Source organism: Engystomops pustulosus, chromosome 6 (genome assembly GCF_040894005.1).
Source record: "Engystomops pustulosus chromosome 6, aEngPut4.maternal, whole genome shotgun sequence".
Lineage (NCBI taxonomy): Eukaryota > Metazoa > Chordata > Amphibia > Anura > Leptodactylidae > Engystomops > Engystomops pustulosus.
Window position 1 is genome coordinate 107,217,158 of NC_092416.1, and position 26,659 is coordinate 107,243,816.

The 26,659-nt window shown below is 43.7% G+C and overlaps 1 protein-coding gene across 1 annotated transcript in view; it reads left to right on the top strand.

Annotated features, from left to right (window-relative positions):
• The window catches only part of CSE1L (chromosome segregation 1 like), a 245,821-nt gene that overhangs the window by 196,823 nt on the left and 22,339 nt on the right, over nt 1-26,659 (top strand). The window contains exons 15-16 of the mRNA XM_072110531.1: nt 554-635; nt 4,866-5,012. Of these exons, the coding sequence (XP_071966632.1) occupies nt 554-635; nt 4,866-5,012 (229 nt within the window). The remainder of the gene's footprint in view (nt 1-553; nt 636-4,865; nt 5,013-26,659) is intronic.

The following is a 26,659-nucleotide window of genomic DNA, read 5'->3' on the forward strand; positions in this document are numbered from 1 at the left end:
TTGGTCAGAGCATTATTATTTTAATGTGTAAACATAAAATAAATTACAGCATAAAGGATTTTGTAAGCAGACACTCTACTAAGTTGTTCATACCTAGCCCACACGTGTATATTCACCAAAATATGCAGCAAAAGCTATGTTAAATCAGCAGGGCGTGCCAAAGTATTTTTTTCAGAAAATGGCATTGATTTTCACACAGATATATTGTAACTTTACAACATTAATTTCTCTAGATCCCTGGCACTTAGAATCACAATCTTGGCTTCATATGAAGGAGGAGCATTCTAGTTGCAAGGGATCCAAAGTTATGGCTCCTAGAATCCAGAATGTATTTCATATGTCCTTGGCCTTAGAGTGCTACCCTGTGAGGATGTATGATATATGTACTTGCCAATTATTAGATTTATTAATAGAGCCGGTTAAACTGGGCTTGATGTGATCTTGAAATAAATAACAGTACTTTTTACGATGTCTCCCACTGGCTGCTATTTGTGTGTGGTGTAATGAAGTGGAGTTTCACCAAACATTTCTAACCATTGATGTTGTTTTGCAGGTTTCTTGGTTTTCCTAAATCTTTACTGTGTCAAATATGGAGCTATTGGCTTACAAGAAATTGTTGACAGTATTCAACCCAAGTGAGTATATCCAAATCTTACTGATATAAGCAAGATCCTGGGTGAACCCCTACTCTCTGGTCACGTCAAAGGCTGCACTTGCACTAGAGAGCCTCACAATTTAGTACATAAGATCATCCCCACCCACACAAGATAGTTTTTATGCCAAAATTCTATTCAATTAAATTCAATTTAGAAACCCCAAATACAGATAGCCCAATTACCGTATATACTCGAGTATAAGCCGACCCGGGTAGAAGCATAGAACCCTAATTTTACCACCAAAAACTAGGAAAACCTATTGACTCGAGTATAAGCCGAGGGTGGGAAATGCATTGGTCATATAGCCAGCCAGCCCCCTATAATATGCAGCCTGCCCCCCGGGAGTGTACAGCCTGCCCCCCGGGAGTGTACAGCCTGCCCCCCGGTAGTGTACAGCCTGCCCCCCGGTAGTGTACAGCCTGCCCCCCGGTAGTGTACAGCCTGCCCCCCGGTAGTGTACAGCCTGCCCCCCGGTAGTGTACAGCCTGCCCCCCGGTAGTGTACAGCCTGCCCCCCGGTAGTGTACAGCCTGCCCCCCGGTAGTGTACAGCCTGCCCCAGCCTAGCCCAGAATTAAAAAAAAAAATAAAAAACAACTATTTACTCGCCCTCCGGTGGTCCCGATGCGCAGCGCTGCTCCCCCGATGTCGTCGCGGCTCCTCTTCTTGCTTCCGCGCCGTCTTCTGTCTTCTTTGACATTGCGTTGGGCGCCACAACTGTTCTCTCCCGTGCGGCGCCTAGTATGACGCGCCGCTGCTGACGTCATACTAGGCGCCGCACAGGAGAAGAACAATGGCGGCGCCCAACGCGATGTCAAAGAAGACAGAAGATGGCGCGGAAGCAAGAGGAGGAGCCGGGAAGCCAGAAGAGGATCCGCAATGACATTGGGGGAGCAGCGCTGCGCATCGGGGCCACCGGAGGGTGAGTTAATAGTTTTTATTTTAAAATTTTATTTTTTTAGTCCTGTTGATCCCATGTTGAAGATGTTTGTCTTGCCAGGTGTGAAATGCTACACTGCTGTATACAGCAGTGTAGCATTTCACACCTGGCAGACCCTGGACTAATTCCTTTGAATTCTGTGTCCACTTATCACCTTTCAGGTGCTTTCATTTCCACAGCGCCAGATGTCTAAATACTTCTACATTGTTTCCACAGAATTAGAATATGGAAATCAGAATAAATCCACTAACATTCTACGGATGAATATATCCTCCAAGCCGGCTGCAGACAAACGTATTCAGCCGGTGGAAACAGATCCAATTGCTGGTCCAATCTCATGGACTTACACTGCACGAGATGAAAGTCCTTGGCTTGAACAGAAATGTAATGCAAGGACTCAACGTCTGCTGACCGAACTTTAGCACCAACGTTCAAGCAGTACTAAAATTGATGATGTTGCAGTTTGTCGAGTCCTTGCACTATTTTTCCCATGCAACGTGTGCAGTCTGAGATCAGACCGACCAATTTTTTTTCCACTGGCTGAATGTTTGTCTGCAGCTGGCCTAAGTTATGGAAAAAAGTGGCTTGTACCTCATTGGTATTTGTCTTTTTAATTAGATCTGTATAATTTGAACAGGATGGACGTGCATCCAGCCTCAAAACGGTTTAAATAAACATGTATTAATGTAAATGATTATTCATCTTTTTCTCCATTTTGGGAAATATTAAAAAATATGGAATTTTATTTTATTTCACTGGATACTAAACCTAACATCAATGCAAGGCACAGAACAGACATTTTTTACCTGTCAATATTGGAGTGGGTTCAGTGACCTGCTCTAGTATTCTAAAAGCAATATACATTTTTGAAAGTCAAGTATACTTAACTTTAGATCAGTAATGAAGTGTTTAGACAGTTGAGCCAGCAGAGCTCTGGCCATTCATCAGGCATGATGTCAACACAATTCCTGTTCTAGTTTTAGTATAGGGCAGTGATGGCGAACCTTTTAGAAACCGAGTGCCCAAACTACAACCAAGACCAAATTATTTATCACAAAGTGCCAACACAGAAATCTAATAAGTGATTTATGCTCCGAGCGCTGTCACAGCTTTCATTCATATCTGCACCTGAAGACACCAATAAAGCAGAAAATAGAAGAAATTTGGATGATCATTGTAGCTTCCCTCCAGGTTCCCATAAACAGGAGGAATTATCAGGGCCGGAGTAGGAGCTACAATGATAATCCAGATCTGTCCACATCTTCCCACTCCTCCTGTAGTCCCAGGTAGCGCTGTCACTTTATAATAGCTCTGTCTACAGCAAGTCTGAGACAGCAGGAAGATTGTCTTTTCTGGTGATGTCCTGGGTGCCCACAGAGAGGGCTCTGAGTGCCACCTCTGGCACCTGTGCCACAGGTTCGCCACCACTGGTATAGGGGATGATGGTTTTTTTTTAATTTGATTAACAGCATAGAAGGCTTCAAGACCCATTTTTAACCAAAAAAAAGTCTTGACTCACTACAATTGTAGGACAGAAAGCATATATATATTTATTATATAATTTTTTTTTTTTAACGCAAACAGGGTGGTCCAGCTTCCGGGAAAAAAATATACAAAATATTTAAACTTAATGTACTGTAAATATTCAGAGAATTAAAACATGGCTTTATTTGAACTACATGGTGGCAAAACTCAGCAGTCTGACGCTAAGTTATAGTATGGCTAAGAGCTCTATAGCTTGAAACACGTCTGAATGCTTAGTGGGACCACCATGTTTTTAAATTGCTTGAATAAAGCCATGTTTTAATTTTTCATATTTTACCTGGAAGCTGGACACCACCTTGGATTCCTTTTTTAAAAAAAAAAAATACAGTATATATTTGAGTATAAGCAGAGTTTTTCAGCACAAAAATTGTGCTGAATAACCCTAACTCACCTTTCTGATGTACCCAAGAGGTCTACTTCTGTCTTTTGAATATCTGTCTTCGGGTCCCTGCGCACTACGTCACGCACACCAGGATGTCAGCCACTTGCCAAGACAGAAGAGCACCTGCTGGGGGACGTCAAAGGTGAGTTAGGGTTTTTCATCACGTTTTATGCTGGAAAACGTTTTTTTTTTTTTTTTGTTTTTTTTAATAGTATGGTGAAAGACCAGCTCACCTAATAACCAGAACTTATGGAGCCGGAGTAAGGACTATCGAGCTAGGGTCAGTGGTAGAAACACAGTTTTGTTTGTTTTTTGTTTTTTTTTTGTTAGTAGGCTAGGCATACTCTGTGCAGGGGGTAGGCCTGGCTATACACTTAGGGGCTTGGGCTGCTGGCTGTATACTGGGGGGCGGCTGTGACCAATGCTTTTATCACCCTTGGCTTATATTAATATAATATATTATTTTTTATTTTTTTGGGGTCCACCAAAAAGTAGACAAATGTGAACTCCCATCACAAAAGATACAAAACACTGAGCTGACCACATTATAAATAATCACAAATTCATTTAATTCATCTTCATTAAAAGTGTGCATATCATATGCAAAAAACATGAGATTCCAAAATACAAACGGGACCTCGATATGTGCAAGATACCATGCGACTGAGATGAGGAACATATTTTTTTTAACCAGTGTAATTAGAGGCACATCTCCCACTGGTATAGTGTGTTGGCATTATAATAAATTTAACAGGATATTTTTCAAGCTATACATGAAACGCGAGTTGGGGGTCACGGGACTTAGTATTGCAACCATGGATAAGTGATGTGGCGAGAATGCGGCTACGTTTTCCCTTTTGGAGATAATTTGTGTGTTTTTGTAACTAATAAATGTTACATTATGTTAATAATGTTAAATCATTATGTGTAACATGCTGCTCAAGTTTATAGATATTCCCTATCAATTCTCAATTAGTTATACTTTAATTTCTTATCAAGCAAATCAGAAGCCAGTGCCTGTTCTATGCACCGCCTTTCTGCTTTCTTCACCTCAAAATTACTGGGGAAGTAACCTGTGGTTAAGGGCAGTGCTGGGTGCCCAATTTATTAACAAAATTGAACAATACACAAGCATGGTGCCCGAAAAAGCTCATTGGCAAATATATCACTGTAAACTTTGAAGGATGAAGGATTGCTGGGAAACAAATATATTATCTAAAGGAATAAAAGTATACTGCAAAGTGCTTGTTCTATCATTGTACTGTAATCAGTTGTAGCCTTTATTTTAGAGGGGGACCTGGAGCCTTTGTTCCTACTAACAGTGTCATAATCCTCCTCTTGCAGGATGTTTGGGATGGTTGTAGAAAAGATAATCATTCCAGAAATACAGAAAGTATCGGGACCAGTAGAAAAGAAAATATGTGCAGTAGGAATAACCAAACTACTGACTGAGTGCCCTCAGATGATGGATGCAGAATATACCAAGTTGTGGTAAGGGCCAAACGGATATATCCTATTATGACATTTCCATTATCTAAAAAGAATTTGCTGTAACTAGCTACTATCCAGAAATGCTAATGCAGTAAGTAAACTACACGTGTGCACCCTTTTTAAAGGAAACCAGTCAATGGTATTTGACCAAATAAACCAACCGCGCTATGTACAGATCACCTTCCAGATCATTTTTCTATTATGGCCTAGTGTTGTGGCATGAACCAGAAGTCCACTTCAACAATGAGATTGGTTGTATAAAGTCAGAGGTGGAGAGTTGAGCACTGAAGTAAAGTACTCCCCTCCTCAAAGCTATTTCTCTGAAGACCAACACACAAAGGCTTGTTCAGGAGTTCAGTCCCAAGGGCTTGTTCTCTGTGTAACAAATTGTACTCTGTTATGGCTGTATTTATTAATCCATGTACCGCACTGGGGAGCTGGAAAAATTCCACATGTGGTGGGAAAAACGCATTTGCACCGTATTTTTGTGGGTTCGGTTTTTAAAACTTTCACTGTGCACTCCAAGTTAATAAATCTCCTTTAGTCTTTGAGTTGGTATCATCACTGTGATCACTCTGGCAAATTTATACCGTTCTTACTGTTTTAACACAGCTGTTTTTATATTTTGATCAGGGCTTTTGGGAGACTGTGACACTCATTATTTTGGTTTTTGAATTCTATGGAAGCACCTTGACGTAACTGTACAACATAGCAGTTACCGCACCTTGGCGTAGAGTTATGTCATGGTAATTGCCTGGGTTCAGAAGCTGATACCGGCAGTGTGCGATAGCCTGTTCAATCCTATAGACGCCATGGTCATAGTGAGCGCAGCTTCTATATTGCATTATGGACCAAAAAGTAACATTCACCCCGACATGATACGAAGAAAAATAGCTTGTTACGCAAATGTTGAAGGGGGGGAGAAAGAGCGGCACTCCAAACTCCCACACCGGTACTATCCAATAAAAAGTCTTTATTAACAAAAAGTGGGGTACATCATATGGAAAACAGCAAGTTGGATTGACGCATTTTGACGCTACCGCTTCTTAATCATAATCCCAAATTAATATACGTTCACACAATCTCTATATGCAACATGCGTGAACACTATCCCAGAGTTGGGCACAAAAATAGGGGGGGTGGAATCACAGAAAACTAGAGAAAACTGGCACACATTTACCTTGTATGGAAATACTCCATTAGACGTCGGTGAAATGTATGTACGCGGGTCACATGACCAGACACGTGAAACCTCACATGACAAGCCTGCGAAACCCATGATCACGTACCCATGGTAACCCTGAAAAACATATATAAAGGTAAGTGCAAGCTATCAATCGCTCCACATATTTCCACTTTGCTAATGTTTCATAGAATAAAAAAGAAAACCATATATCAGGTAAATGAATAAACATTTTGAGATGTGTTAACAGTTCTGTTAAAAACTTTTAAAGTTTACAACAGGGACCTATGACTTCGTATAGTATATATTATGAAGATAAGTCTTCTACAAAAAAGGTGGGTTCATCTTTGAAAAACGTATAAAATCGTTCATATGTATGAAAAGACATAGTGCTAATTAGGATATTGCCCCCTTCTCTAAAAGGAAAAATGCCCCCCATATTAAGTATTACTCCCAGAATCAGATGTGCAGCATGGGACCTACTTTGAACTATAATATAATATGTAAACACAATCACCCTGAAATAATCATAACAACTCTATTTTTCTAGTACGATATTATGGACTGTAGACCCATATTACAAAACACACTGTGCAATGTCATGCTGATTATTACATTTAACAGTAGACCAATTCGTCTTTATCTGGTGCCTCCTCTAAAAAACAACTCCACATTATATGGTATGTAGGGACTGTCACAAAATATATACCTTGCACACAGCAAATCAATAAGTAAGAATGAAGTCCAATCTCTTATTGAGACCCTCTGGATGTCACGTGCAAAGTACAAACATCCAGAAGGTCTCCCGATTCAATAGTTTGCGCTTGACATCTCCCCCCTCCTAGACAAAGGACATAAGATCCCAGTCTTCCACTCTCTCCCTAAGGTCCATAAAGGGGTTCCCCTCCCCTGAGACCTATTGTTGCGGGCATTGGGAGTATGAGTGAGAGACTGGGGGAATGGGTTGATCATTACCTCCTGCCATCAAAGGAAACCTACCACTTGTAGTGGCAGGTTTCTGATGGGAATACCGGGCACCAGCTCAGGGTGAGCTGGTGTCGGAGCTTATTTTAGTTAGTGTTTTAAACCGCGGTATCGCGGTTTAAAACACTTTTTAAACTTTATAGCCGGTGCAGGCAGGTACGCGCTCGGCGCTTACCGTGCACGCGGCTCTCATTCACTTCCTATGTAGCCGCGTGCACAAGTTTAAAAAGTGTTTTAAACCGCGATACCACTAACTAAAATAAGCTCCAGCACCAGCTCACCCTGAGCTGGTGCCCGGTATTTCCATCGGAAACCTGCCACTACAAGTGGTAGGTTTCCTTTAATAAGAGTAACCCGACTTTTCTGCAAGATACCACTTATTGAGAGTGATGGATAATTTTGGTTGGCAAGATGGATATGAATGGGCATCTTGCAATGTGGTTTCGCTTTATTCATCTATTCCCCATGCTATGGGTATACATTTTCTCCAGCAGCATCTAAGCAAATACAGCACTTACAGGGAAAATGTATCTGAATATCTGATACTGGTTGTAGAGTTTCTCCTCAAGAATAATTTCTTGTTTGATGGTCTTTTTTTTTTTTTTTTTTTTTTTTTAAGTGGAGGGGGGCCCCTATGGGGGTCAAGTTTCCCCCTCCCTTGCAAATATCTATATGTCCCAGTTAGAGGATAATTTTGTCTTTTCCCCATCCAACCCATACCAGGAGTCGATCGTTTGGCTTGGCCGTTACATTGCCGACCTGGTGTGGGTATGGAGGGGAGTGGCATTGCTGTTTGAGGAATTTGTTTTGTCTTATTTAAATTGTAATGAGATGAATTTATGATTTACCCATATGTATGGAGGTCAACAAATTACCTTTCTGGATGTTTGCTTAACAGGATTCGAAGATAGTTATAGTAAGCCCCTACAGGAAGGAAACAGCAGGGAATTCCATTCTCCTGGCGTCTTCGTGCCATCCTCCCCTTGTGGTTTGGATTGTTCCATATGGGGAGATGGTACGACTAGGCAGGAATTGTACGGAGGATGGCATTTTTTGCAAAGAGAAGGAGATCCTCAGGAGAAGACTTACCGATAGGAAAAATAGAAGTTCAGATTTGACTGCAGCTGATAATTAGATTTCAAAATTGAAACTGCGTGATTTGCTCAGGGACCCTAGGGGTTATCACCCTCAGGGGGGACTTATAAAAAGAAACAGCAGTATGTTTTGTTTTTTTCCACCAACTATAGTAGGCAATTTGCGCAGATCAAACGTATAGTCTCCAAATATTTACTGTTATTGTCACAGGATGACACCATGGCCCCCATAACAGCAGCCCGAATAAAATGTGTGGCTACAAGAGGACACGCCCCACTCCTAGTTGGCTCCGATTTCCAGGCTGCTTTAGGTGTGGCCACACGCGATGCAAAGCCTGTTCACATATATCTGTACAGAATAGTATCATTTCGTACACCACAGGCAAAGAACACACAATCCGCAGCTATATTAATTGTAATTCTGAGAATGTGATATATGTGGTGAGTTCTATTTGCTGCAGCCAGTATGTGGACACACTACAAGCCCCCACAAGACCAGAATTAGGCAACATTTATCAGACATAAGTGGGAATACCGTCAACGTTTCTGCTTTATCTAGGCATTTCCCGGGAGGTTCACAACAAGAAAACTCAGGGTTTCACTTGGACTGGAATTGAGAGAGTTTTTTGGTCTATGGGGGAGGAGGGGGGGGGGCTCGCGATGTCAAGCGCAAACTATTGAATCGGGAGACCTTCTGGATGTTTGTGCTTTGCACGCGACATCCAGAGGGTCTCAATAAGAGAGTGGACCTCATTCTCACTTATTGAGTTGCTGTTGTGCATGGTATATACTTTGTGACATCAGAGAGTTTAGAGTTCCCCCTACATGCCATATAATGTGGAGTTTTTTTAAGAGGAGGCACCAGATATAGACGAATCGGTACGTCTACTGTTAAATGTAATAATCAGCACAACATTGCACAGTGTGTTTTGTAATATGGGTCTACAGTCCATAATATCATACTAGAAGAATAGAGTTATGATTATTTCAGGGTGATTGAACAACGATATAATATAATATGTAAACACAAAGTAGTTCCCATGCTACCGATCTGATTCTGGGAGTAATGCTTAATATGTGGGGTAATTTTCCTTTTAGAGAAGGGGGCAATATCCTAATTAACATTGTCTTTTCATACTTATGGATAAGTGCTTTTAGAATTTTATGTTTTTCAAGGATGAACCCACCTTTTTTGGAGAAGATGGTTATCTTCATAATTTATACACTATATCAAGTCATAGGTTCCTGTTGTAAAGTTTAAAAGAACTGTTAACACATCTCAAAATGTTTATTCATTTACCATTTTTTTCTAATTCTATGAAACATTAGCAAAGTGGCAATATGTGGAGCGATTGATAGCTTGCACTTACCTTTATATATTTTTTTCCGGGCTACCATGCGATCGTGGGTTTCGCAGGCTGTTCATGTGAGGTTTCAAGTATGTCTGTCTGGTCATTGTGGTTGTGACCCACAATCCCAGCATCGTAGCTTGAGGACATAGAAATACGGATACACCCTCAGAATGACTCCAGAGACTTGGAGAACGACTCCAAGTAGATGATAACCAAAAGTAAGATATTTCACTATTAGTTTATGTTAGGGACCGACTTAAAATAATCATCCATGCACAAATAATACGAAAAAAAACTATGAATAACATATCCAAGGCCCATACAGTTCTATAATGTATACCGAAATATATCCTGGTTGGAATTTACAATTCCTGTGAGGTCTGACCAACGTATAACATAGAACAAGGGCAATGTAGACAATATGACATTCCTGGGACGGAATCAATAGCCTTCAACTCTTCCATTCTGAAGATATGATTGAGGGCGGCGACCCAGTCCGCTCTGGAGGGGGGAATAGGAGATCTCCAACAGCGAGGAATAATCTGGCGAGTAGCTACAAGAAAATGTCTCAGGAGATCTTTCCCCTTCATCACGACGGCACCACCAGAGAGATAGGGATCCGCCCTCCAAGGACAGGAAACCTGAGCATAAAAAGAGGCTCCTCCTACTCCACCTCAGTTTGGTTTCCTACTCCACCTCAGTTTGGACCTGAGCACGCTGTGATGGTGTCCCTGCGGTGTCTCACTTACCCTTCTCCATGAAAGGAGTGTGGGACGCTGTCAGTTCTATCCTCCGGTGCGGGGATGAGGATCGTGGCGCTTCCTCCCTCTGTACGCGCGGGACCTCGGCCGGAACTTTGTTTTTAGTTGCCGGCACCCGCTGATGACAGGGGTAAGTGGAAAGTGCGCACCGGAAGTGACGGAGAAAAGAAATATGGCGCACCGCGTAATTACAATGCGGTGGGGGCGCCTTTACTATATTACTGCAAGAATAAGTATTTTGTCCCGGTAAGGCCGTTTTTTTGTGTTCCCCCTCTGCTGGCCGTTCTGACCGGAAGTAGGGTCAAAGGCCATGCCCACTTGGCGGGATTTTTTAAAAATGGACGAGAGGGATTGCTTAGTGCTGGTAACAAGTCAGCTGTGCAGCATGGCAGACAAGTGAGATCTTAGAGACACCCAGGACTCCAGCCCCGGTAACTATACTGCAGGGCGGTGAGTGCTTTCACTTTTTTTGTATTGATCTTATAACGGGTGTATTGTTTGCCTATCTTGGGGAGAAGAGGGGCCAAAAAAGGCTACCCGTAAGACGCACCATAGAGTGTAAAATTTGCGCTCATAAACTCCCTTCCAGTTATGAAAAAGCCACTTGTAACACCTGTATTGGCAAGATCTTAACTGAGGAATCTGCCGTTTGGATGGATTCATTAAGGAGCGTGGTTAGAGAAGAAGTCCAAAAGGCCAGAGATTTGTCTTATCCTAACCCACCCCCGCTCACTCAGGAACAGCCAGGCACCTCTGCGGCAGTATATGTTGCAGAGGGGTCAGGATCAGAGGAAGAAGGTGTAGCCTCAATTAGTGATTCAGGTTCCCTGGCTTCTGAAACAGAGCAGGCAGGGCGTCCTCTATTTAATATCGACGACTCTGATCACCACCTTAAGCTCGTCAGGATGACTATGGACATTGAGGGAAAAAAAGCAACCTAAGTCCGTTCAGGATATTATGTTTGAAGGCCTTAAAGTGTCATCCTTGATACAGAAAGAATGGGAGAAGCCGGTTAGAAAGTCGTATATTCCTAGATCAGTCAAGAGGAAGTATCCCTTTGACTCAGATGTATCCATTACATGGGGCTCTGCCCCTAAGGTGGATGCGTCTGTAGCGAAGGTCAGTCGCAGGTCATCTCTCCCGTTTGAAGATCTAGGTTCTCTTAGAGATCCCATGGATAAGAAAATGGAAAGTTTTCTCAAAAGGTCTTGGGATTCGGCTACCTCGGCCTTTAAGCCTAATATTGCAGCCACTTGTGTTTCCCGTTCTATGTTGTTTTGGTTAAATCAACTAGAAACGGATATTCGAAATTAGGTGCCGAGGGATGCCCTAGCTTTATCGGTTTCTAATGTACAGAAGGGAGCTGCCTTTTTAGCAGACGTCTCTGTCGATGCACTTAGACTCACTGCTCGTTCATCAGCATTGTCAAATTCTGCCAGGGAACATAGGGTCAAGAAATAGACTATGTGGAATCCCTTGTGACTGAAAATTGTTATTCGGGAAGGTGTTGGAAGAGTTGTTGGAGAATGTGGGGTGTAATCTTTTCCTTCTACCCAAAGTGGTTCCTTTCGTCCCTTTCGGAGTCAGAGGTCTCAGAGAAGGGGAGCAGAAAGGAATCAGAATTTCAGAGCCTTTCAAAAAAATCGAGGACTGCTATTCAATCAAACCAGAGACCCCAAGCGTCAGACCCAATGCTTTATGATGCCAGGCTCCGTAGGGGGAAGACTGGCCCACTTCTTCGAAGCCTGGTCGGAGATATCAGGAAGCAAGTGGGTGTTACAGACAATTCAGAAGGGCGTCTCGATGGAATTTCTCTCTCCTCCTCCCTCTCGATCAATCATCACGTATCCCGCTTCCAAGAAAACAGAGAAGCGATGATTACAGAGGTCTGGACCCTGGTCCAGAAAAAGGTACTGTGTCAAGTTCCTCTTGCCGAACAGGGCCAGGGATTTTACTCAAATCTATTCCTGGTAAAGAAACCGGGGGGTTCATTTGAGGGTCATTTTGAATCTAAAGCCCCTAAACAAATTCCTGGTTGTTCCAGATTCAAGATGGAAACCCTGAAAGCGGCAGTAAACCTGTTGTTTCCCGATTGCTTCATGGTCTCGATAGACCTAGCCGACGCATATTACCACATCCCCATACATCAGGACTTTCAGAAATACTTAAGGGTGGCCATTCAGGTAGATGCAGAGGTTCATAATTTTCAATACAGAGCACTACTATTCGGGATAGCGATTGCCCCAAGAATCTTTACAAAAATAGTGTCAGAAATGGCAGCCCACATACGAGAAACACAGGGGTTGTTCATACCATATCTGGACAATTTCCTACTGGTAGGGTCTTCAAGTCAGGAGGTACAAAATCAACTGTCCAGGGTCCTTCAGATATTGAGGAAGTTAGGGTGGCTGATAAACAAAGAAAAATCATCTATGGTTCCCACTACAAGAAAGCTTTTTCTAGGGACATGGTTAAACTCCCAAAGACAGAGGACCTTTCTTCCAGTAGAAAAAGTAGAAAAAATAAGATCACTGGTGCTAGAGGTAAAACAAAATCCCCTGATTTCCTTAAGAAAGGGTATGTCTCTTCTGGGTCTTTTTTCAGCCGCCATCCCTGCTGTTCCTTGGGCTCAGTACCTCTCAAGAAGTCTTCAGAATTTTCTTCTAGAAAAGTGGGACAGGGATCAGACCGCCTTAGAAGTAAAAGTTCTCCTCCCCATAAACATTTTAAACTCCCTAGATTGGTGGTTAAACGTTAGAAATCTAGAGGTTGTCTTTCTTGGAACCCCAGTCAGGACAGGACACTACGGATGCCAGTCCATGGGGGTGGGGGGCCCACATGGAGAATCAGTTTTTTCAGGGTACTTGGAATATGGCAGAAAGGGACCTGTCGTCAAACAAAAAAGAGCTCTTAGCAATCTTAAAAGCCCTGATGCAAGCACTTCCTCTTTTACAGGGACATGGGGTGGCCGTGATGTCGGACAACACTACAGCAGTTGCCTATATCAACAGACAGGGCGGCACAAATTCAGGCCTTATGTTCATAGCCACTCGGATCATATCCTTGGCAGAGACCTATTTTACATCTCTAAAAGGGATTCATATAAGAGGTGTAGAAAATGTTTCAGCAGATTTTTTAAGTCGAGAGACCCTATATCAAGGGGAATGGGAACTGAGTCAGTCAGTATTTCGGAAGATAGTCAGGCTTTGGGGGATGCCGCTGATCTTTTTGCCACAAGGAAAAAGCGCAAGGTAGAAAGATTTTTTTCCCTCAACAGGGCAGACCTTCCTTTTAGCTGTGGACGCTTTTTCTCAAAAGTGGGACAGTCCTCTTCTTTATGCCTTTCCTCCCATGATTCTCCTGCCCAGGACTATCCGGAAGATAAGACAGGACAGGGCAAAGGTGATATTGATCGCTCCCTTTTGGCCTCGTCGGGCATGGTTCTCAAGTGTAAGGGAGCTGTCAGGAGCCGATACCTGGGTGCTTCCAGAATCCAGGAACTTGTTGTCACAGGGCCCGATCCTCCATCCAGAGATAAAAGCCCTGCATCTGACGGCATGGCTATTGAGAGGATGATTCTCCAAAAGCAAGGTTTGTCTCGTGAGGTGATTTCCACTCTTCAGAAGAGTAGGAAACCAGTAACATATAAGATATATCATAGAATTTGGAAGGCTTACTTTTCCTTTTCCGGTCAAGACCCAGAGCGGTTGGCTCAGCCTAATGTTAGTCAAATCCTTGAGTTCCTGCAGAAAGGCTTAGAGAAGGGTCTCAAGCCAGCTACTCTTAAGGTTCAGGTATCAGCTCTAGGAGCCTTATTTGATGAGGAGTTAGCCAAACATCCGTGGATTTCCAGATTTATTAGGGCAGCAGGTAGAATTCGGCCCACAATTAGGAGTAAGTTACCCCCCTGGGATTTATCCATGGTTCTCAAAGTTTTGTCAGGCCCTCCGTTTGAGCCATTAAAAAATATTTCCATAAAGCTTCTCACACTTAAGACAATTTTTCTTACAGCCATCACCTCAGCCAGAAGAGTAGGCGAAATGGCAGCTTTGTCTCATAAACATCCATATTGTAGAGTCCTGGATGACAGGGTTATCCTTAGACCAGACCCAGGGTTCCTGCCTAAGGTAGTATCCGATTTCCATAGATCTCAGGACATCATCCTTCCATCATTCTGTAGTAACCCCAAGACAGAGAAGGAGAGGGCTTTTCATTGTCTTGATGTTAGGAGGAGTATTGTACAGTATTTGGATGCTACTTCTAGGTGGAGGAAATCAGATAGCTTGTTCATTTTCTTTTCAGGAAAGAATAAGGGGAATAAAGCATCTTCCTCAGCCATCGCTAGATGGATTAAAGTGACTATTCAGATGGCCTATGAGATTTCGGAAGTTCCTGTCCCGGACGGCATCCGTGCCCATTCAACTAGATCATTAGCTACATCATGGGCCGAGTGTAGGGATGCTACGCTGGAACAGATCTGCCAGGCGGCCACCTGGTCTACCCCTCACAATTTCCTTAAACACTATAGGGTGGATGTGATGGGTTCTTCTTCTCTTTCATTTGGAAGAAAAGTCTTATCCTCTATTATCCCCCCCCTAATTGTTTGTGATTCTCTGCAATTCTCTCTGGTGGTGCCGTCGTGATGAAGGGGAAAACAATGAATTACTCTTACCGGTAATGTTGTTTCCTCAAGTCACGACGGCACCTGGTATTCCCACCCGGGTGTTACTTTTCTGTGTGGTGTTGGTTCACGGGTGTCGCAAAAAAAAAAAAAAAAGACATTATATATGTATGTATATGTATATATAAAATATACCGAATGAATATGTGTATATGTTTTGTCTACTAACTAAACGGCTCTTCCAAGAAAATCTCTAACCAAACTGAGGTGGAATGGGAGGAGTCTCTTTTTATGCTCAGGTTTCCTGTCCTTGGAGGGCCTGCTCTGCTGTCAGGGTGACCAGTGATTTGGTCAGAGTATTGTATAGCTGGTTAATATTCTGCCACAAGGGGGCGATGACCGGACAGCTCCACCAAATATGGAGCATCGTGCCCGTGTCATTTCCATATCGCCAGCACTGGTCCGAGATCTGAGGATCAATTTGCCTCAGATTAACCGGGGTGCGGTACCAATGTGAAATAATCTTAGTTGAGTTCCTGTATTCTGCAAGACGATGAGAGAACATAAGTTAGAGTGAAGACAGTAGTCCATTGCTCTGTGGTAAGTTCTAGCATAGTATGGTGTCGAATCCCCTGTCTCCTTTGCCAAGAACACTCCATACAGTAATGAGACCGTATGGGTGAGATGCGTGTCAGTGAGGCATAGTTCCTCAAATGTAGTGAGAGTAGATGTGAGAATTGGGACAGGTGCCAGAGAGGAGATGAAATGCCGCAATTGGAGATATTTGAGCCAGGAACCAGGCATGTGTCGAGCGCCTATTTACACATTTCCACATGCGTCCCCCCTCACCCACCACATCCCTTATTCTAGGGAGCGCAGAATCAATCCCCAAGAGAGTGAGCCTGGACTCCTGGAGTGAACTGTGGGTTACCCAACAGTAGGGTCAAGGGGCCCGGGACAGATACTATTTTAAGTTTGAATGTAAACTTCCTCCTGGCCTGTAGGATACTTTTCAGGGCCAAGGATATCTGGAGAGACTGTAGTGTGATAGACTGTGGCAACCAGAAAAAACGTGGGGAGGAAAGCTCCAACTCTACTCTGACCCAGAGCTTTCTTGATTGGTGGTGGCTGAGTTTCCCAAAAATTTCGAACTCCTTCAGAATTGCCGGGAGGGAGATCTGGGGATTGGATACATAAAGGAGCAGGTCTGCAAACAAAGATATCTTATGGTGTACATGTCCGACTCTGATGCCCTGTATGTCAGGGTTGTTCCGGAGAGAGAGAGCCAGGGACTCCATTACGAGCAGATATAAGAAAGGTGACAACGGGCACCCCTGTCCGTTAGATATAGTGAATGGTAATGAGAGTGTCCCGTTGACCTTGACCCTGGCAGAAGGGCCCAAGCCGACGTAACGCAAGGTCGCCTCCAGAAACCCCCAGTGTACTCGATCAAAGGCCTTTTCAGCGTCAATGGATAACAAGCACATGGGGGTCCCGGAGGTCTGCGCCCCTGCTATCAAGCAGGGACAAATCCCACTTGTTCCTGATGGATCAAGGAGGGGATAAGAGGTTTGAGACGGACCGCTAGAAGTTTTGAGAATATTTTGGTGTCCACATTCAAGAGCGATATCGGGCGGAAGTTGGCACAGTGTGTCTGTTCCCTCCCCGCCTTGGGTATCACAGTAATTGTAAGCTTGCAAAGCTTGGTTTGAGAAGGGGCAGTTCTCAGAGATGGCATTGAAAACCTTGGTCAATAAAGGTATCCGTTCCAGTTTACACATTTTGTATAGTCTGGAAGTAAACCCATCTGGGCCCTGGCTTTTCCCGTTTTCAAGGTTTTTAATCACATGCGCCACCTCCTCGGAAAAGTCAGCCTCCAAAGAGTCGGCCTCTACTTCTGGGATAGTGGGAAGTGCATTTGTCTCCAGGTAACTATCTACCACAGGAGTGGGAAAGTTAGGGGGCCCCTGTTGGGTGTTTCCGATGTTATATAGCTCCGAGTAAAATTTAGAGAATCTGTCTAATATCTGATATTCTTTATGTACTAGACCCTTTTCCGGGGAGTTTATGGAAAATATATGGGTAGTCGGAGTGCGTGGGTGAATTGCTTTGGCCAGCCAAGCTCCACACTTATCCCCATATTCAAATGGGGATAAGTGTGGACAGAACTTCTTGCCTTATAGTGGAAATTTCAGCCTTCAGAAGCTCAGACGGAGTGGATTTGTTAACACATTCTTTATCAGCTAGGGAAAGCAGTAGGCTTTTAAGTTTGTGGGCCCTCTCCCGTTTCAGTCTGGACCCATGTGAGAATGATTTGTAGTTTGCTTTTAAGAGCATCCCAACTGAAAACAGGGGTGGGGCTATCTGCGGATAAACTTTCTGACGCGTCTCGAATTGCGGCCTTCACCTCCTCTATACACAATTGATCATGAAGAAGATGATCGTTTAGCCTCCATGTGCCCTTTCGACTTGTAAAAGGGGAGTCTGCTAGCGATCCAAAGACCGGGGCATGATCAGACCATAAAAATGTTTCAATGGAGCATCTAGGCAACATGTCCAGCAATCTATGTGAGAGGAATAAATGGTCTAATCTGTGGTAGGAATTGTGTGCTAAAGAATGGTAGCTATATTCCTTCGTGGAAGAATGCAATGTGCGCCACATGTCAACAAGATGAAGGGCACGAAGCTCAGTTTTCAGTCTTCGACGTTTGGCAAAGGAGACAGCGGACCTACCTGTGGATGTGTCCAAGTCCACGTCCATTACCATATAGAACTCTCCCCCCATGATGATGTCGGAGCCATTAGCAAATTCTGCCAGAATCTGGAGGGTTGAGACACCAAAGGAGACCTGATTGAAGTTGGGAAAATATACATTAGCAATGGTAAAGACAGCACCTCCAATACTGATTTTCAGAAACAAGAATCTACCACCCGGGTCTAGTAGAGTATAGTGAAGGGACTTATCCTGCCTTTCGGTTAGGATGCGGAGAGTGGAACCACTTGGAGTATAGACTCGTTGGGCAGGCTGGTAGAGCGTTGGCTACAAAATGGGTTTCTTGAAAGAGGGCTATGAGAATCTTTTGTTTGTTGAGTCTATACAGGATTTGTCGTCTTTTTGCGGGGGCATTGAGTCTTTTGACATTAAATGACCAGAAAGACAGAGCCAGATTATTCATGATGTTGTCCGAGAAAAAGAAAGAGAAAAATTAGGGAGAGAGAAGAGAGGGGGAGGAAAAGGAGGGAGAAGCTGCAAGGGAAGTTGAGACAGGGGTAAATTACAATTAAACAATTGCTGATGGTAAAATTAAACAACTAGACCGTGTTCATGGTCAACCAATTAGACAACACTAGGTTGCCAGAAATGCCTTAAATTTGGGGTATCGTCTACAAATACACAAACGGACTCGCCGTACGTGTAGACCCCAGAGGGGAACGGGTAAACTAGGAGAGAACCTAGTTCTATAAATGCTAACTATCCAACATTTAGATGGTGTTTGTGGGATGAGTCCATATCGGTAACCAAGCCGAATTTAGACAACAGGAGCATTACTGAATGTCCAGTAATCCTGACCGGCGCGGGGAGGCCGCTCGTCTTCCCTGGCCTCTGCGGGCCCGACGTCTTGGAGGTCTAGCCGGCAGATGGGGAACCCCTCCAGGGCCCCCCGGATTGGAAAGCCTCGGCCAATCCGCAATGACAGGGTCTGGAAAGCCAAGTGCAGCTGCCAGGTCTTGTATATCAGAAGGATGTCGCAAGGTATATCCATTATCCCTGTAGCGGATATGCAGACAAAAGGGGAAACCCCATGAGTATGGGATGTTCCGTTGTCTGAGTTCCTCTAGAAAAGGCTTTGCGCTTGAGCAACGTGAGACGAGATAAATCTGGGAGCAGCTGAAGACGTGTCCCTTGGAAGATGATATTCTGTTTCTCTGGCTTTGCACATGATGGCATCTTTAATTTGGAACTTGTGAACTCTACAAATGACATCTCTAGGTGGATCTTGGTCATTTGGTCTGGCTTGTAATGATCGATGGGACCTGTCTAGCTCCAAGGGCGTGTCTGCCGGGACTTCCAACAGGGAGTTAAAAATCTGCCGGAGAGTGTCATGGAGACGAGAAGATTCCACAGTTTCCGGAAGACCTCTGACCCTTATATTATTACGTCGACCTCTATTTTCAGTGTCTTCTAACTGGTCCGCCAGGAATTGTAATTGAAATGCATGGGCAGATAATATGCCGTCATGGGTGTCCATTTTAGCGGTGAGGGCTGTTTGACTGTCTTCTGTTGCGGAGACTCTAGTTGTCAAATTTTGAACATCTTCTCTCACCACTCCCAACTCTGCCCCATAGGCCTGTTCCAGGCGCGCCATGTAACTTTCCATGTCTTCCCTAGTAGGGATAGAGCGAAGATGGGCCCGGAGGGCTCGCAACTCCGCCAGCGCTCCAAATTCTTGTGATAGAAGCACAGGCGGAACTCAGACATCATCGCATGTGCATGCTGGGTCGAGGGAGAGGAGTATATGGATTGAGGGGACATCAGAGTGTGCCCCAGGTAAGTGTTGAGGTGCAGACGCGGGAGCGAGAGGGACGGTTTGTAGGCGGCCGGTGAGGCATTCACCGGGGTGTCCGGCCATTCCTCTCCCTGGGAGGGCCAGAGGACAGGAGAGCAGGGGCCATCTGGCATATATATAGGCACTGTCGAAGTGGAGGCTCCCCCACGACTGGAAGGAGGAAGCAACCAGCCAGTGTGTCCTACACTCTGGGTGACCCCAGTTTCCCCAGTGCCCCCCAGGCTTGCGCATGGGACTTGTGCTGGGGCAGGTATTGCTTGCACCTCTAGGACTGGGGTGGGAGAGTGCATGTTTCCCTGCTGTAGGGGAGTAGGAGGCATGATGGTTGGTGTCTGCTGCTGGGACATTGTGTCTCTGCTCACCTCTCCTGATGTCATGGCTGTGGCTGTAGTAGAGGGTGCCCGCTCCTGTGCAGATGCGTCTGCGGGCCACCGTTGGAGTGCAGGCAGGCTCTGCTGTGCCATCTTTGACACAGCCACGGTCCGTGCGGCTGTCGGCCGGGTCGGGGGCCCCCGCAATTCCCGGAAGCTTCTTCTCTGGCTGCGCACCCTGGATGCACGGGCGCTTCGATCCGTCGCACAGTCTCCGCAATTTTGACAGGGGCCTTGGAGGCGAGCGGCGCTGTTCCGGATTGGAGGTGGACGGCATATCCGAGCCGGTCGCCATGCTGGAGCCACGCGGTGATGAGGAGGCGGCCGCGCCGGGAGTCGGGTATCTCCCAATCCCACGGGATCCTGTTCTGATGAGGGGGGATACAAGATGTTTTGGGGTCTCCCTGCTTTTTGGGTCCCATCTGTAGGGCAATGGTGTGTTGGATAGTCGTCAGTACAGCTTCTTACGGTTGTATGATGCAGGAGCTACTCAGATGTGCGACCAGTCTCCGCCATAGTCAAGCCACGCCCCCCCCTGGATTTCACTTTATGGGGGAACCCACGGTCCTTAGATCTAGGTCAAATCCTTAGAGTGGCTATTAAATTGGTCTTGTTCACTGCAATTTCTTTTTATATGTAAGAATTGTCCCACAGGAATGGCATCCTTCATGTGTTGAGGGGGAAAACATAAATAATATAAAATGCTATTAGAGGTGCAGATCTTGCCTTTCTGTACCAAAATGCGCAAATCCAAAAAATCAACATTTGAATCCGAAATTGCCGGTGTATATTTAATCCGCCATATATTGAGATTCAGATCTCTTACAAAATCTTGCAGGCAGTCCAGGGGACCTTTCCAGAAAGAATATTGTCGATAAAACAATACCATCCCAAGACATGCTCCCTAAAGGCAGGCGAAGGGTACACACTGTTCACACCGTGAACCCATCGCCGTGTCTGAAATTTGACTATAATAGACTATCGAACACAAAGAAATAGTGCATGAGAATGAACACAAGGAGTTTAATCAAGAAGCCATGATGGCGAGCATCTTCACCCTCCAGAAATTAATTTGCTGCATCTAATCCTACCTGATATATGATGTTTGTGTAAAGTGATTCAACATCCATTGACCCAATCCACAAATCTATCAATTTGCACAATGAGGTGTGAAGAACCGTGTACATATGACTGTAAGTTCATGACCATGGTCTGTAAAAAGAAATCCATATATACACAAGCCCTTTAACACAGACCACCAATGCCACGGTCATTTAAGCCTTCTCTTATGTGGTCCCTGGCAAAATGCGGCAACCAGTAACCAGGTCCGGAGTCTGCAGCGTCACGGGAGCAGGACCGGTTTCCAGTTGTCAGTGGCACCCGGAAACCCTAGGTAGAAAGGAGAAGCGGTTTGTTACCACTTCTCCGCTCCTCCGTGCATCACACTGAGTTAGCGTGATGCATAGAGGAGTGCAGCCGGTGCTGCTGCCAGCTCCATAGACTCGGCAGTGACGTGACCGCCAGGTCTGAAGGTGTTAATCAGAGTGAAAATGTCCCCCAGGGGTCTTTTATGACCTCATGGGGGACATATTAAGTAAAGGCACACACAAATTTATTAATCTGTTCATGCTCCACATCCGATATATCGGACGCTGAGCGCAGTGACATACTGCTCAGCCTCCGATGCATGGGATGCGAGCGCTGCTTGAACTTTGGACGTCACCCTGTCGCAAGACTTGACTGGTCCTGTGACGTCGATCGACGCCAATGCCAGCGATCTGAAACAATTTTTGTTCAGATCTTTCTAGCCCAATACTCTCCAACATCACCATTTTGTGATTGGTGGTGTTGGAGAAAGTTGTGCTAGTGATCTGTCTCTTTACTGTACCCCAAAACACACGATTTCTCCCCCCCCCCCCCATTGTCCGTTTTCCCTATCCCTCACAACCGCTCAAGTGCGATCTGTTAGGATTAGTAGTAGCGTGGAGGAACGGGCGTTCTGCGTAGGTTGTGTACTATCCCAACGTCATGTCCCAGAGGACATATATTGACTTGGAGGTATATAATCTATGGCTTCCGATAACGAGTCTGCTAGTGGGGATATGTGGACGTTTTATTTGTGCACCTCGTCCACATAAAGCGACTCTGAGGAACCGCCGAGTAGGCGCTTTCGTAGTGGTGCTGGAGTGCCTGGGACTTCTGAAGTGCAAAGGTACAAGGACAAGAGAGCGATCATGATTTTTGGGGTGTTTTGTCTCCGGTGGCAGGAGCTGGGCACAAGATGACATAGTGCATAGTACAAAACATCCATTATCCATTCCTTGCGGTCCAGCTGTTGGGGTCAAAATGCTCACTACACCCCTAGATTAATTCACGGAGGAATGTGTAGGGACCTCTAATTCTCAAAAGTTTCTACTGTAATGATCCCTAAGGGCATCTACGAATGTTTTATGGTGCCAAAAAAAAATGTAAATGTCGGTACTCCAAATGCCATTCTCTTCCTAGCCCTGCCGTGTCTCCATCTTGTAGTTTATTGCCAGATACCCGGGGGAGCCCGCATGATGTTTTTTGGGGTGTTTGCCTCCAGTTGCATGAATTGGGCAAAATACTTTGACACGATGACAAATTTAGAGAAATTGCAAAGCAAATTTTACTTTACACCATTCAATTTTTGCTACATCTGAGCCAGGATCTTATGGGTTAAAGTACCTCAGGGGCACCCCAACACCAGTCTAGTTAAAAAGGGTGCTCCAAAAGCTAGATTTTGCTTGTCCCTTCTCAAGCCTTCTATGTCCCCAGCCTATAGACTATTGCTACACATGGGGCATTGCCATACTCGTAGCAACCCACACAATGATTTTTGGGGTGTTTATCCACAGTGGCATGAGTTGGGCTGAATACAATTCTATCTACTTTGGAACATTTGAGAAAACAATGCAATTTTTACACTGCCCCCTTCATTTTGTATTACATTTGGCCCAGCATCTGAGGTTAAAATGTTCATACAACCCTAGTTAAAATTCTTTGAGGGGTGCCCTTTCCTAAAATGGAGTCACTACTCATGTGGTTTCTATTGTACTGGTACCTCAGGGGCACCCCAACACCAGTCTAGTGACAAGGGTGCTCCAAAAACAAAATTTCGCTCAGCCTGTTAAGTTTTGGCATATGTGTGGTATTGCCGTACTCCGTACAACCCACAGAATGATTTTGGGGGTGTTTGTCTAAAGTGGCATTGGTGGTACACAATATATTAGGCACTAAAATGACATTTTTGAGATAATAATACAATTTTTGCTCTGCACCATTTACTTTGCATTAGATTTTGACCAGCATGTTGTGGGTCAAAATGCTTACCATACCCCCAGATAAATTCTTTGAGGGGTGTAGTTTCCAGAATGGTATAATTTCTCGGGGGTTTCTATTGCACTATTACCTCACGGGCCTTGCGAACATGACATGGCACTCCAGATCCAGACATGAGAAAAAGGAGCCCCAAAAGAAAAAAATTTGCTCTTTCCCTTCTCAGCCCTGTTGTGTGCCCAGCCTGTCAATTATTGGCACATGTGTGATATTGCCGTACTCGGGACAACCCGCATAATGATTTTTGGGGTGTTTGTCTAAATTCGCATGGATGGTACACAATATATTAGGCACTAAAATGACATTTTTTAGATAAAAATGCAATTTTTGCTCTGCACTGTTTACGTTGCATTGGATTTTGACCAGCATGTTGGGGGTTAAAATGCTCACCACACCCCCAGATAAATTCTTTGAGGGGTTTAGTTTCCTAAATGGTGCCATCTTTGGGAGTTTTCTATTGTACTGTTACTTCAGGGGCTCTGCAATTACACTGTGGCATGACAAAACATTTGCAGCCAAATTGGCTTTCTAAAAATCCAATGGTACGAACTCTGTTCTGGACATTGCTGTGCAACAAAACCCCAGTTGACATCCACATGTCTGGTATTGCTGTACTCAAAAGAAGCAGGGCAAAAATTTTGGTATGTATATTTACCTCAAATTCCTTCTGAATGTGTCCATTTTAGGGCTCAATGAGAATAATCTTATTCAAAAATGTAAATTTCAAATTTTTCTATCCATTTTTGTTTGCTTCCAGAGAAATATTTAAATGGTTAACAGACTTCTTAAATACTGATTTGAATAGTTTGAGATGTTATGTTAATAAAATGGTGTCACTAGTACATGAGCCTTTATAGGGCACTTCCAAACTGAAATGGTCACAAAAAATTTAGCAAAACTCTTGAAAATCTGAGAAGTTACTACTAAAACTTGAAACCTTCTCAGATCTGTAAAAAAAAAATGGAAATGTAAAACAAGTTATGTAAATAAAGACCAATGGCAAAAGGTGTCTACAAAAAAAATTGTGGTATGACTTTTTGTCTAAAAAGTAGAACATTTGAAACTTTGAAAACTGTCATTTTTTTCAAATTTTTCCCCAAATTTTTTAATTTTTACCCCCCAAAAAAGAAACTGATCACTGAAATCTCAAAATCACAAGGATATCTGAAAGCGTTGAAAAGTTGTTACCACTGAAAGAGACCCTGGTCAAATTAAAAAAAAAAAAAAAAAAAAAAAAAAAAAAAAGACTGAGCATTAACTTAAAAACAGGCTGCGTCATTAACCCGTTAACGCTCAGCGTCCGATATATCGGACGCTGAGCTCAATGACTTAGCGCTCAGCGTCCGATATATCGGACGCTGAGCCCATGCCGGTTCAGCTCAAGATCTGAGCCGAACCGGCATCGGGAAACACGGGGTGCCGGCTGTGACTGATAGTCGGCACCCCAGTGTAACACCCGCGATCGGAGTTGACTCCGATCGCGGGTGCTTAACCCGTTAAATGCCGCGGTCAGCGCGACCGCGGCATCTAACGTGCCTCTGGGGGGTCTTTCCCCCACGATCGGCCCCCCCGAACCGTTTTCGGACGAATTCTGGACCCCAGAATTACCTGCAAGAATTGCCAGTAAGATGGCGTCTGTGACGTCATCTTACTGGCACAGTGCCAGCCTATGCAAGTGTATAGGCTGACACTGATAATACTCTGCAATACATGAGTATTGCAGAATATTATCATGAACAAGCAATCAGAGGATTTCTTGTTCATGTCCCATGGTATAAAAGTGAAAAAGTAAAAAAAAAAAATGTTATTCAATAAAAAAATAAAGTAATAAATCACTAAAAATGCCCAAAACCCCCAAAACATATAAAGAGACATATAACTAAAAAAAAAGTCTAAATCATAACACAAACCCCACATATATAGTATCACCGCGTCCGTAACAACCCGCAGAATAAAAGTAAATCATTATTGAACCCCCACGATAAACGCCGTTAAAAAAAACTGCTATAAACCTTCCAAAAATTATGATTTTTAGCTATTCAATCCCACAAAAAATGCTATAAAATGCGATCAAAAAACCATGTGTACTCTGACATGATACTGGTGCAAAGTACAACATGTCCCGCAAAAAATAAGCCATCAACCAGCTCCGTAGCCAAAAAAGTAACAATGTTATGCCACTTGGAAGACGGCAATACATAAATGATAGATTTTTCCCCACATTAGGGTTTTGTTTGACAAATTTAGTAAAACGTAAGAAAATATATTCAAGTCTGGTATCCCCGTAATCGTATCGACCCATAGAATAAAGATAACATGATTATTAGTCTATACGATGAACACCAAAAAAAAAAAGTAAAAAATCCAGTACAGAATTGATGCTTTTCTACTCCTGCCCTCAAAAAAAAGTTCCTAAATTTTCAACAATAGGTGATACCAACCCCAAAATGGTAACAATGGAAAAAGCATCTCATCGCGCAAAAAAAATGGCATCACATGGCCCCAATAACGCAAAAGCGAAAATTTTATAGCCTTCAAAAGGGGCCAATGAGGAAACTAAAATCCTGGCAGCTGCAGGGCGCTCCTTCCCTTCTGCGTCTCGCTGTGCGCCCATAAAACAAGTCACGGACACATGTGGGGGGTCTCTGTACTCGGGAGAAATTGCAGAACAAATTGTATGGTGGGTTTTCTCTTTTTATATTTTGGAAATGTGTAAATTTTAGGGCTAAATGAACGTATAAGGGAACAATTTGACCATTCTAAATTTCACCTCCATTTTGATTCAATTACTATGAAGATCTCAAGGGGTTAACAATCTTCGTAAATGCTGTTTCTGATAGCTTGAGGGGTGCAGATTTGAAAATGGGTAGATTATATAGGGGGTTTTGATGCTAAATATGTAAAATTTCATTCCAAACTGTATTTATCCCCAAAATAGTCAATTCTGAAAATCCGGAAAAGCGATATTCTTTTTGTAAGCCGCGTGACATCAAAATAAATTATCCAGACATTTCAAAAATTATGAAAATGTAAAGTAGACAAATGGGAAATGTTATTCAGCAACTTATTTAGGTGGTAAATCTATCTGCCTGGAAACGCAATGATTTTGAATTTCGAAAATGGCAAATTTTTCAAAATTTCTCATATTTTCTTTTTTTTTGTAAATAAACGCAAAACTTATCAGCCAAAATTTACCACTAAAATGAAATACAACATGTGGGGAAAAAACAATCTCAGAATCGTTTTGATAAGTAACAGTGTTCAAAAGTTATAACCATATAAAGCGACGCAGGTCAGAATCCAAAAAATCGGGCTGAGCCTTAACCTGCAAAATGGCTGCGTCCTTAAGGGGT